The sequence below is a fragment of the Trichechus manatus genome, unplaced genomic scaffold (genome assembly GCF_000243295.1).
Source record: "Trichechus manatus latirostris isolate Lorelei unplaced genomic scaffold, TriManLat1.0 scaffold00013, whole genome shotgun sequence".
Taxonomy (NCBI): domain Eukaryota; kingdom Metazoa; phylum Chordata; class Mammalia; order Sirenia; family Trichechidae; genus Trichechus; species Trichechus manatus.
This window is the reverse complement of record NW_004443949.1, coordinates 23,139,701-23,153,434: the sequence shown is the minus strand read 5'-3', so window position 1 is coordinate 23,153,434 and position 13,734 is coordinate 23,139,701. Positions and strand designations below refer to the sequence as shown.

Sequence of the window (13,734 nt, the reverse complement as noted above, 5' to 3'; positions counted from 1 at the left end):
TTCTACCCTATGATAAAATTTCAACTTTGTTGAGAGTTTTCCAAAAGCTTTAGTGCTTTAATCTTCTACCCTATGATAAAATTTCAACTTTGTTGTATAACAAATTCCCTTTGAAGGAAATTAACTCAGCTAGTCCACCTGTGATAATACAGGCACTGCAAAAAGCAGGGATGGTAAATCTTGTTTGGAAAGGCAAAAATGCTGCATTAACTTTCAGAGGCACCATGGTAGAATCATCTCTGAAACAGACAACTGCGTGTGTACTCCGAAAATCACTGTCCTTCCATACACCCAGCATGCAGGAATGTTCTCTGATCAGCTGTCTGTGGGCTGAGGAAGTTGGGAGTCTAAATGCTGAACCCTAGGTTTTCACATGGCCTCGGTGCCACTTTCCCCTTCCCTTCCAATGGAGTTCAACAAAGTTTGCTCTTAAACACTTCACAGTTCCTATATAAGTTTTTACATGAAAAGGAAATTTAATTAGAGTTTATTAGATTCTTTCAATTGACCAAAAAAACCCCAAAAAACCACGGTATCTCAACCCAGCATGTTCTCTTTAGAAAACCAATCATAATTGCATTTCCTCATCCTTCACTTAAGGTAGAGAGAGAAGTAAACTAAGAGCTCTTACTTTTGGGTGGGAAAATGGCAAACGGTTGCCACTGACCATGGCACCAAGTAAAGAGGAGTCAATTCACAACTGTAGGAGTAATTTAAATAAAATGGTAGAAAGCTAACCTAGACAATTTAGGTCCCAAATTAAATGTTTTATGTCTGATGCTTTTGGTTTGAGTAACAATGCTGGTCTAATTTGCTAGAAAATTAGCAACTTTCTCCTTTAACGTGGGTCTCGGTTTCTCCTTACACACATCTCAAGTAATGACGAACCAGACTCAAAATGCATGTGGGCGCAACATGCTAGTTGGTACAAGGCAGGCAGGACAGCAATGCTCCCAACTTCCTGAAATACCCACAGGGGCGTGACTGCCAATCAGTCGATTCCCCTCATATACAATGTCGGTAGACTTTAAGACAGGTACATATAAAGTTACATAAATGTTTCCACCCTTCCCCCTCTCTCCACCACTGACTGAAACATGCTGTTCTTTGGAGGAAAAAAATACATTCATTTTTTTCAAGTATATTTCAATATACAAAGATGCTCTAGTTTTGTTTCACTACAAAGACAACAAAAGATTTGACGTATCTCCAAGGGGAATTTCACTTTAACTTCCCTTTGGTGTGGATTTCATGAAGTTTTGACTAAAAAATTGCTCTAAATATACACCTATTTTCTCTGAAAGCATGAATCGTTCATGTACTTTCTGTATACATGTACATAGCTGTCCACCACCACCAGCCAGCCTACATCTGTACAATGGCTTAGGGTTCGCAGACTCTAAGAGCACGCAGTCCACCAGCTATGACTTGAGGCTCAGCACCGGTGTTAGACGGTTCCATCAGCCTCAGTGTTCAGCGTTCAGCCAGCATATAAACTCTTCTTTTCCTTAGTACTCTAAGTAGCACTTACTACTGAAATGGCACTTCTTACATTATGGCTTACTTCCTGTCTTGGCTTTGTTATTAGGGTTGCAGTTTAGGTCTCTCAGCAGCAATTCGCAGCTGGCTAGGGCATCTGCTGGCAGCAACTTCCGGATTTGCTCCACTGTCTTCTGATATGCCATTTTCTCTTGTTCTAGGGTCCGGATGAAAGATTTCATTTTGGTCTCTCTGGTCAAAAGATTTTCCAGGTTTGATTCCAAGGTTTGGATTTTAGCATGAGCCACCTGTTTGAAAGGAAATAAAAGTCCTCCAAATCAAACTTTCTGAAGACTCTGGTTTTTCATTATAGCAGCAGCCAGACCTTACATATCTTAACCAATTATATCCAATTACTTAATAAAATGTTATGTGAAACAAATATTCTGACAATTCCATGAAACAGAGATTTTTAGGTTTCTCAGAAATATAACTATGGTACGAGCACAATTTATCCCATTTCACTGAATATACCAGTAATGCAATATTAAATCATCACCCCACAATAGTGCGGGTCCTACTCCACACACTGATATTCCTCTGGAGTGAGTGGGATCTGACATGTTTGAAAGAGAAGACTCTTGACAGCTACCCTGCATTGCTAAAATAAGCTTCTCTCCCTCTGACAGGAAACACAGGGTTTTCTAAACACATACTTGGGATCCTAGCAGTTTTTAAAGGTGTCAGGGGTACTCGTGAAACTTGGGAACCCAAAGAGGATGATTACATTGAACTGTCAATAAAAAAAGTTTGCAACAATTAATAAAAATCATTATACTATAAAACACAGGTACAAATCCACTTTCCCTAATAAGGAAATGCTTAATTAATCATCACTGAAACATCTAAGTAATCATCACTGAAGCATCTAAGAAAAAGGAACAATACACCAGTTTTATTTTATTTTGAAAATAGATAATGTTGGCTCTTTTTTGAATAAGAAAAGGAACGAAAGGATGAAGTGAAGGAAATCAGTGCTCCTATTCTTTTTGGGCAACTACTCCAGAGTTCCCTAGTTTCTGACCTTTTTTTTTTTTTTCCCCTCAGCTGGTCTTGTCAGGCTCATCACATGAGGTTTGGGGCAGGTGCAGTGTTGGGGAGGTGGGAGGTAAGCAGAAACCAAGGAGCCAATGCATACTTAAGTTCCAACTTAGAACTCATCTCCCCCAGCAGGTTCACCTTCTAACCTTCCTATCACTCCTTAAGCCGCATCCCAAGGACTTGCCACACAGTGCATACAATACTAAGTTGGAGATGATGAATACTATTTTGCAATAAATTGTTTGTTGCATTTGAAGTATGTGTATAAACAAACATATAGTATTTGATATTCCCAAGTAATTGTCAGCTCCTTGATGGTAGGATCTCTGGGTGACATGTTTTCCTTCACCTTTCTCAGATATGTTCCTTTGTCTTTCCATTTCTGTGAGTTTTACTCTAAGCCAGTCTCATCCTCAATCAGATTTCTGCAAATGTCTTCTAACTGGTCTCCCTTCCTTTTCTCCTCCTCCTAATCGTTCCTCATCAAAGTTTCCAGGCTGATCTTTCTAAAGCACTGCTCAAAAACTTTGAAAGATTTCACTCTGTCTCCAGGATTAAAGTCATGCTCTTCTGCTTGACACTGAAAGTCATCCACAATTCTGCTCCCATCATATTTATACATGTCTCCCCAACATAAATCTTCAACTCATGCCAAACTGACTGACGCTCTGCCACATCCTCCTTTATTGTTACCAACCGCCCCCTGCCCCCCACCCAACTTAAAGACCCTCCTCACACATTTTTTACACCAACCCTTTAGACTCCAGTTTAAGCTCCTAAATCACCCAAAACTTTCCAAATTTCCCATATTCGATCTTTTCTCCCTTGAACTAATCAAATGTGTTATACCCAATATGTATTTAAGCAGATTCTGCTTTAAATTGCCACTTAACTATTTTGTGAGTGTACATTTTATCTCCCAAGTGAAATTTAAATGTACTTGTGCAGCTGTAGCCCCTCTGGACTAATACACAGGCCCTTGGTCAGCAGTGGTTAGATTTCCCTAGATGCCTTATCATTCCGGATATAGCTCTATGCATGCAGGAGACACTCAAGTGCTCTTTTGGTTAAATCTTTATGTCCTTACCTGTAATTTTTCCAGGAGGTCCATGTTTTGTCTTTTCAGTTGGCTATTGGCCCTCTCCAGCTTCTCCACAGGTTCATTATCCTCACAGGTGTATGAAGATTCCTGAAGCTCATCCTGCAGCACGTGATATTCCACCTCATAGGCATGTAACTGTTTAGAAATGTCCATCTCAAAAACCTGCCATGAAAATGCCACGGGTTAGTCTGGCCTCTGTATGTATGCCAAGACACATATACTCCCAAATGCTTATTTAATGAGGTGTACCATGGTATACTCAAAGGAATAATAACAGGTTTGACTGTCAATATGAGGACAAATAGATTATATCTATGCAATTAAAACAATCTTATAGTGAAGCCACATCACTAGAGTAAATTAATGTTCAAGAGTATTCTGCAACCAAATTATTTATACTCTAATACTAAAAGGTTGGGGGTTCAAACCTACCAGCTGCTGTGTGAGAGAAAGATGTGGCAGTCAGCTTCCATAATTACTTACAACACTGGAAACCCTATGGGGCAGTTCTACTCTGTCCAATTGGGTTGCTATGAGTTGGAAATGACTCGATGACAATGGTCCCCCCCCTTTTGGTTAGTAACTATCTCTCAAAATGTAGTATACCAGATAAATAATACTAGTTATTAAGTAATTAGTATCTATGTTAGAGATAACCTTTGCTAACTGGTAAGTGAAATTGCATAAGGTATCTCTATAATAATGAGAACAGAAGCATTTCTAATTTATTTGTCAATGGGGCAGAGAGATTTTATAATAAGTATCCATTTGCTATTCATGTCAGCCTCTTAGGGGTCACTTACATTTTCTATCACACAGAGAATCTTTAAAATGGCATATCCTGAGCACTGTATATAGCTGTAAGGTTTAAGGAGGCTGCTGTTCTCCCATATTACCACCAAACAGGAAGACAGTAAGCTTCTAGTCTAAAGTTGCTCAGGTGAAGGTGAGGTGGCAGCTGCCATTTCGGCAATGGTGTCTACCCTAACTCTGTGGGGAGAAAGCAAACAAACATAAAAACTACATGATTTCTGGTTGCTCTGCTTCACCATGTCAAATCAGACTAACCTATCTACTCTACTACTATCAGAGATCATTCAATCTTAGAATTTAAATAGGGGACTACTAAACTACCAGGTCAGCCCTCTCAAACTAACCATTCTAAAATATCCATACCTAATAGATATGGATAGATGGACTGTTTATACAACAATTAAAAATGATGGGGAGATTTTGATCACAGATTCTACAGAAAATTTCTGATCAAAATGAGGAAAATGCAGAACAGAATTTCACATTCTTACAGAATCCAGACATTCTGGAGCCATGGAGGCTGGACGAACCCCTGAAACCACTGCCCTGAGATAATCTTTAAACCTTAAACCAAAAATATCCTCCGAAGTTTTCTTAAAACCAAACAATAGCTTAGCTTAACTAGAAAAGAATGTCTGCCCCTGAGCATTGTGCTCTTTTAAGAACTATCTATACGGAATCAAAGTGACAGCATCAACTCAAAAGATTAGGGGGCAGTGAGTTTATGTTATTTGGGGAAGAACAATTTGGAAAAGGAGGGTGAGAATGATTGCACAATTTGAAGAATGTAATCAACGTCACTGAATTGTACATGGAGAAATTGTTGAATTGGTATATGTTCTGCTGTGCATATTTTCAACAACAGAAATAAAATAAATTATAAAAATTAAAAAATGATGGTATGGATCTATATTTATTGGCATGGGAAAATGTTTAATACTCTACATATTTTCAATAAACAATCAGGTCACCCAACAGCATGTACAGTATTATTTTAGTTATGTATGTAAAACTGTAGACATATTTCTATGTGTATATGAGCAAAGAAAGATGTGTGAAAGGAAATTTAAAAGGTTATCATCTCAGGATGTTGACATTTATGTTTACTTTTTATTTTCTTCTTTGTGCTTTTTCTGCATTATTTGCATTTTTTACAACCGCAAATAAAGCTCATCAAAGTCTCCTTCAATGTTAGGAGCTCATTCCAAAGTTAATCAACTCTAATGGTTAGAAAACTCCGTTTAATATCAAATCCAAACTTGCCTGTCTATAAATTCTATCCATTAATCCTAGTAATGATCTCTAAGCCAGGCAATTCCCTCACTAATTTTAGAAGAGAAGTGATCTGATTTCAAATATCACCTCTCCTCTAAGAGAACAATCTCTGACTGTCAGTCAAAAAGGTATTCTTGGTGAATTAATACATCAACAAATAGGAAATAAAAGTTGCATAAAAGTTATACCTTTCAATTTACAGAGCATTTTAACATATAAAAATTATTCATGGATATTTATGGAGTAATCTGCTTGTGATTTCGACTCTTTGTAATGGATAGAAAATGTTGTATGTGATCATACAGTAACAGTTCACATTCTTGTGTGTTACAGTGCAGAAAATTCTTTAACTTAATGGGTCACTATTGCTCCTAAAAATAATATGAAAGTGTAATAGGATCACTTATTACTCTGGTTTTATTTTCTATAGGAGGAAGCTGAGACTCAGAAAGGTTGTGACTAGCCCAAAGTCACACACAGGCAGGATACCAGAACAAGATTTCAAACTGCCTTTCCCTTGCTATAAACTCAGTCTTCTCTCTAGCAAATGCCTCCACGATACTGGTAAACTTTATCATTGCTCTTAAAGCATGACTGCCTTGTCTACAAACCTTACCTTTAGCTTTTTCATGTCATCTGAACAACATTCATATATAACTACCATTTACCTTGTCCCTATGAAGAGCCAAAGACTAGACAGACACATGGTGTACTGGTTACCGTGCTCTCCATTTGCTTCTTAGAGTCATTTGCTGTCCTCCTCCACTATGCTCTGGCCTGGGAGGCTGACCCCTGTGAACTGCATTCCTCACACTTCCTTTCCTGCTGACTTCAGGTTGGATATGGCCAACGGGAGGTCCCAGCAGGAGATCAGAAGAAGGTACAAGAAGGAGGCTGGGGGTAATTCTCTCCTCCTTCCTTGCTAGGCTCTCTAAGATCACTACAGCCAGCCACAGGTCTCCCCTCCATAGCTCTGGATCCCCCTCGGCCTGGTAACATTATTACATCCTCCCTTCCCCGCTCAGTATCAGGGGTGTGAACAACTTCCTTCCATTACTAGTTCCTGAGCACTTGGACAGCCATTTTTGGTTCTCTTAACCCTACCCACACCTCTGTTTAAAAAAAAACAAACAAAAAACCTTCATTTGAATCATCAGAGGTAGACTCTGTTTCCTGACTTGACTGATATATCAAATATCCTCTTTAAAGTCTCACAAAACTTCTCAGATAGGTACTGTCCTATTTTTGAGGCAAAAAACCAGGGTTCAGAAAATTAAGAGGACACGCATAAGTCATACAGTTAATAGAGCGAGACGAAGGTGTAAACCTAATATTTTCTAATTCCAAAACTTATGCTCTTGCCACATGTACTCTTTGTATATTTTAAAACAGAACTAAAAATATTTACAAAGGCAACTGGGTCTCATTTTTTTTCTTCAGTCTTCCTAACTCCGCTAGTTCTATCTTCAGTCTCACCATCGGTTTAAATTGAAAGGAGTCCTGAACAACTTATTACATAGCACTAAACCACTTTTCCTGTGCATAGTCAATGACACAATGTAGAAATTTCACTATAGTTTCATTTCTAAATGTATCTGATCGGATTAAAAAAAAGCAAAAATAGTGATATCTGTCAAGAGAAACTACATTTTTATGCTAAAAAGTTTAACAGGTAATCAGTAGAGAAACTGTTGTATAGTTTTATAGCTTACCATTATCATCCAATCATACCTGTGTAATAATTTTTTCCATTTCAGATGTATTCATATCAGGTAGGGTGTTTTTAAGAAACTCCACAATATTTTCAAAGTTTTCACATTCCATTATAAGTGTCTCTTGGCTGCTCAGTAGGCTGAGTGCAACCTTAAATATAACTTCAGTTCCCTGAAGAAAAATTATATCTAAGAAAAAAGATAATTTTCATGAATAAAATTATGCATTCATTGTAAAAAGTATGCTTTTTGTAGTAAAGCCTTTTTTTTTTCTTTTTTTTTATATTACTGGAACAGGACCAGAGAATATTTTGCCAAAAATATTGATTAAAAACCACCTAGATTAAAAAAAAAAATTTTAAATATGACTGAAACAAACAAATGTTCGCATATTCCTCTTACCTATTTAGAACTCTCAGGTAAGCCAGGGTTAAAAAAAAAAAAAGGCAAATTATATACATCTGTTTGTTTATGTATTTATCTATAATTTTAATGGCAAATTTCATGGAAATGGTAAAACTGATTAGGGAAATCTCAGAGATGCTTATTCAACCACTGTTTAGATTTTGCTTCACAACAGGAATACAAAAACAAATCAACATAACTAATTAGTACTATTTAAACTCTAATTACCATAATAAGAAAGCAAATGAACCAGTTAATATGTAATTAAACCTACACTAGAGCAGGAAATTAAAAAGAAAAAAACTTTAAAAGAAAATCCAGACAAATATATAACCTAAATCAGAAGCGCACTCTACTTCCTAACATACAAACACGCAATAGTTTTGAAAAGTACCAAGTGCTTTTGTATGAAAATTTCTCTCATTCTAAGTCATTCTTTAATCAATAATGTACAACAAGGAGTCTTTAAAAAAGAGCAAGCTGCAAAACAATGATTTCAAATTTGGTAATTCTGCTTCCTCATGCATTTCTTCATTCCTGACAGTCTCTATTCTTTACTAAATTAAAAAAAATGACTGAGCAGCTATTGTAAAGCTGACAGCATCACTCATATTCTCATAGTAAGAACCAGATTACTGGGAAGATTCGCCTCTTGAACTCTGATATCAAGCTTCTGAGGGTTAAGTCAAAGAGAGATGCCCTGGAACATCATTTCGACTTGATAGACTATTCTCTGAGAAGGGACAATACATATATATACTAAAGGATTCATAGAAGACCCATTAACCGGAGCCCAAGTGCCAAAGAAAACTTCACTAAAGAAAATCAATCGCATATATTCAATAAATAAAAGAAGTTGGGTGTACATTTGATTCACTGCATCTTGATTTTATTCTCTTGCCGTACTTTGTCTATAGATTTCATTACAGTGTTTTTTAAACTTTTTAGTTCACAGACCCCAATACGAAAGTCACTGAATATCATAATCTGGTATAGCTATACATATTATATGTAGTAGTTAAGAGCTCGGCTGTTAACCAAAAGGTCGGCAGTTCAATCCACCAGCTGATCCTTGGAAACCCTATGGGGCAGTTCTACGCTGTCCTATGGTGTCATCATGAGTCAGAATCGACTTGACAGCACCTTACAATAAAATGTCCTCAAATTTGAAGTTTCTCCAAACAACATTTCTCCCTACTATTTGTAATACTCTGATATTTTTACTTAACTCTATTCTATCTCATTTTTTAAAATGCTGGTAATAGCCTACAATATAGTCAATATTCACAATTTGAAAAACAGCCCTAATTTAACAAAGAGCACACAGTGGCTGCAGCAATGGGCTCAAATACAGCAATGATTGTGAGAATGGTGCAGGACTGGGCAACGTTTCTTTGTCTTGTACATAGGGTCATTATGAGTTGGAACCTACTCAACAGCACCTAAAAACAAAATTGTGAACACTGGCTACTTTGACCATGGGTTCCAGATGGATGAGCTGAATATAAAAACCGTGGGCACCATTTCTGAGGCCCTTGAGGTCCTAAGCAACAACATTAGAACAAACCACACTCATGAATAGTTGGGTGGGTTTTTTGTTTATTTGTTTTGTTTCCTAAATAACAGACAAACCTAACTAAAGACTCATGAATAGATTTAAGGGCACCCAAGAGGCAATACACCCATGTCATACTCTCTTCTTACTCCTAGTGTCTAACGCTGTGACTGAACATCACAGGTACTCAGTGGCCTGCCATGGACTACCCTGACTGTACTTGGTACTTTCCCTGAGCTACATGGTCTTAGAGACTGGCTACCACCACGCTATTAGGACAAAAGGAGAATCATTTGAGCAATAAAACAGGAATCAAAGTTACCTTGTTAACAACAAAAAGTCAGATTAAGAAATGCCATTACAGAGAACATTAATATAGGTACTCCTGTTGACCCAGTTGAAGAAAATGTTTCCCTGAATTTTGATCTGGGTTGAACAGGAAATCAGGGAAGGAAAAAAAAAAAAAAAACTAGGAGGAAAGCTGTGTATAAATATCTGGAAAATTACACAGAATGAGTCCTTAGTTCAGATTAAAAAAAAAAAAAATTGTCCTCTGATTTTTAGGCATAAGTGAAAATAAGAGCTCCATTACAGCTTACTCAAATACAGGGGCCCAATTCTTCCTTTTCTCTTTCCCTTTTGATTTCAATTTTATATAAGACCAATATGGTTTCAAATTACTATCAGAATAGAGCCAGACACACTTATTAAATTCCACTAGCAATTTTCTAGTCTGTAACACGTGATAAGACAATCAGGGAACCATATGCCTAAAAAGTATATTCCTTGGAATAAATAACACTGTCCCATTTGATCACAGGCATCTCTTACCAAAAACTCTGGCTACAAATCCTAATGGAAATTGAGAAGCAAACAATGTGAGGAACCAGGGGGCAGCATAAAGACTGGGGCTGATTTCATTTTCTTCAAGATGATTGTAGAGATCTCTGTGATAGTCATGAAGGAGCCTTGACAGCTGGTACATTTGGATCTAAAGTTAATTTGGAGAAGAAAAATAAAATATTATGCATTTATCTGAGTGTACATAAAATACACTGGCTTTAATTTTATTACTCTAATATTTAACAACAAATTCACATACACTCGATAAATAATATTATTATTTTTATTGTAATTTTACAGTTGATATTAAATTCCAAGTTCACTTAACTGAGGTCATAAAGCAAGTCACTGGAACTCCATCTCAAACTATTGAGAAGCTTCATGTGTGTTTGGTATCACATATATACATGGAAATGGTATTTGACCTGTTGTGGAAGGCATTGCTTTTGAAATTTAATCAGAATTGTCCTGGCTCAGGACTCTCATAGAAGTTCCATTCTAATTTCAGACCAATTCCAGAAAAGCATTCATTCTGAAGAATCTACCATGTTCCGTTCAGAAGAAAAGCTTGTCTCTTTTGCTAGGCCCAGTGTCTGATTTATAATGGAGCTCTGTCTTAGACCCACCAGACAATCTGCCCTGCTAGGACAAAATGTAGACTTAGAATGTTATGGGGTCAGAAGCTTGAGATGTTATCTCTAAACACACAAGGTATTCCGGCAATATATTGTTTTCATGAGAAAAGAGATTAAAGCATAAAGTTCTGTCTTTTCTGAATGTTTTTAGGATTAAGAAATTATTTAGCTTGGCTACGGCGTTGATTACCGGCCTTTCAAAAACAAAAATTTAAGGACAGCATACAGCAACTTTTAAACACTCATGTCTATGATAGCTAAGGACAAAGCAGTGGCAAATGATACACAAATAATACAATTTAAATTTGTATCCACACAGTTAAAAGATGAGTAGTGGTTCCTCGATTATTTACATAAGCTTGACATTATGGTGTGAAATGTATACAATATTTTATTAAATCTAGCAGTACTTTTTTCACTAACAGAAATAGTCAAAATAGCACCCTTAATTAAATAACCAGCTCTATAAAAATATATTAAAATAACCAATACATACTATGAATCCAACAGTTATTTCCAGAGCATAAAAATAAAAATCAAAGAGACTCCTTTGGAAAAAAAAAATCATAAAGTCACTATGCAGAATTACAGCAAATTATTTATTTGACTCTTACCTACAACACATATCTTTGGAAACTAAGTTTCCACACAAACTCTAAAAGAAAGAAATTAAAGAGTCACAGGAAGTAATAGCTATAAAATAAGAAGCTTAGCTGGAGTCAAACATAAAGGTTTGAAAAAATGAGATTACTATCTCAGTAAGTCATGTTGAAAGACTCATACATTTTCCTTAGGCCATTTACATTTTAGAAACTAGACATATTGGGCTTCTGCCAACAGAAGAATTAAGGAAATCTAATTAGCAGAATAAAAAGAAAGTGTATCATCAGAGGCATTCTGTTCTTCACACTCAGCTGTGATCATAACACAGAAGTAATACTTCAGTGTTTAATAAAAAAACACAAAAACAAAACAGGATCGTACTTTTTCTTTCTACATTCTAAACTAGGAGTTGAGAACGTTTCTTCCATCAAGGTATACTTAAACTTTTTGATTATTATTATTATTTTAGAGGCAAATAGAAACAGAACTCAGTCTTCTTTGAAAGGAAACTTTAATAATAATAAAATTCCATGTGCTAAGAATACATAATTCTTCAGTTCTGTCTTATAGATAATAGGGCAAATATTCAGAAGGGAGAGGTAGAACTGGAAGAGAAAAGAAGGCTTGGAGCAGGGAGTGGAGAAAAGATGGAATAAGGTGGGACTAAAGACTTCAGAGGAAAAGACACATACAGTTAATTTAAAAAGCAGTAGACACAAACATGACAAAACAGGGCTATCTGAAGTTGAAAGAGACTCAACCTTCCTCATTGTACAGAGGAGGTAACAGGCAGAGAGCCTGGAGTGCCCATGCTCACGAACAGCAGAGCAAGAACCTGAAATCCTATCAACTAATTCTAAGTCCACTGCTGCAACAGGCATTTCTGTGTACTTTTGGAAATCATACAGAGTGGACAAGAGATATTAACTTCCTTGTCTAGAAAGTGGAAAAGTGTGTGTCTCACTTTATACAACTAAAACATCCATTCTTCTAGAATAAGATCCCCAATGTTGTGGCCCATAAGAATGCTGACACCAGAGAGTTTAAAACATCTGCATAATTGTAGACATAAAATATTTCTTTATAACTGCAGACCATACTATATGAACGTAAAAAACCCAATTTACATGAATTTTTATTATGTTAAACTGATGAGGAATATTTAAACAGAAAAATTACTGCATTTTTAAAGTGATAGCTCTATCTTTCTATTGATGAACCAAAATCAAACACCACCCGTAGGTACTTCCCATTCTTTGAAATTCTAATGATAGCTATTAAACTGTTATTTCTGGAAATCAGAGACATTTATTTCCTTACAAGAACAATAGTGCTTCCTAGCTGATATAAGATATAGATAAACTGTTTAGAAATAAAGTAAAAAATGTTCCATAGTAACTTATTTGACTTACATGAATGCTAACAGACCTATGAATAGTCATCAGCTAGGAATCAAACCACTGCAATTATATATCCAGGTAAAAACTCCCATATGAACTCAGACCAGGAAACCCAATGGAAAGAGCAAAGTCCTATTTCTCTAGCAACAATGTCATCTTGAGGAAGTAAAGAAGCAAGGAGCAACTCCGTTCCCCTCAAGAAAATACCATTTACACATGGAGTTCCTGGATGGTACAAATGGTTAATAAACTTGGCTGCTAACCAAAAGGCTGGCAGTACAATTCCACCTAGTGGTACCTCAGAAGAAAGGCCTTGTGACCTACTTCTGAGAAATCAGCCATTGAAAACCTTATGGCACATGATTCTACTCTGACACACATGGAGTCACCATGGATGGGACTGATTCAACAGCCACTGGTTACGATACCCATAGGGTAAAGGCACAGTCTTTTTTGCCTATAGTTTGATTATTAAAATATTAAACGTAAACACTCATTATTGGGAACCAATTAAAGAGTATATTTGAAAAAAACATTTAAAGCATTTTAATTCTCATCTAAAACATACTATTATGACTAACTGGAGTCATGCAGACCTCATTTTCAAAGCAGGAGAACCCTGACATTCCTCTCTATAAAAGTCTTCCTTTATATTTTACTATTAGAAGTTTTAAATTGCAAGGCAGTAGTCATTTAAGATGTCCTATCTATAAGTAAAATCTAAACTGCCTTTTAGAAACCGATACACTAAGGAAAGTGAAATTTAAACTAGAGGAGAAAAAAGAAAAAAACCAAATCCATTGCTGTTGAG

At 36.3% G+C, this 13,734-nt stretch overlaps 1 protein-coding gene across 2 annotated transcripts in view; it reads right to left on the bottom strand.

Annotated features, from left to right (window-relative positions):
* Positions 1–6: 6 nt before the first annotated feature.
* The window catches only part of TBC1D4 (TBC1 domain family member 4), a 228,868-nt gene continuing 215,140 nt past the window's right edge, over positions 7–13,734 (bottom strand). For both annotated transcript variants that reach the window (XM_004371420.2, XM_004371418.2), the window contains 4 exons: positions 10,274–10,433; positions 7,502–7,671; positions 3,668–3,844; positions 7–1,787 (listed from right to left, as the gene is read on the bottom strand). In XM_004371420.2, the coding sequence (XP_004371477.1) occupies positions 1,554–1,787; positions 3,668–3,844; positions 7,502–7,671; positions 10,274–10,433 (741 nt within the window). In that variant the 3' untranslated portion in view covers positions 7–1,553. The remainder of the gene's footprint in view (positions 1,788–3,667; positions 3,845–7,501; positions 7,672–10,273; positions 10,434–13,734) is intronic.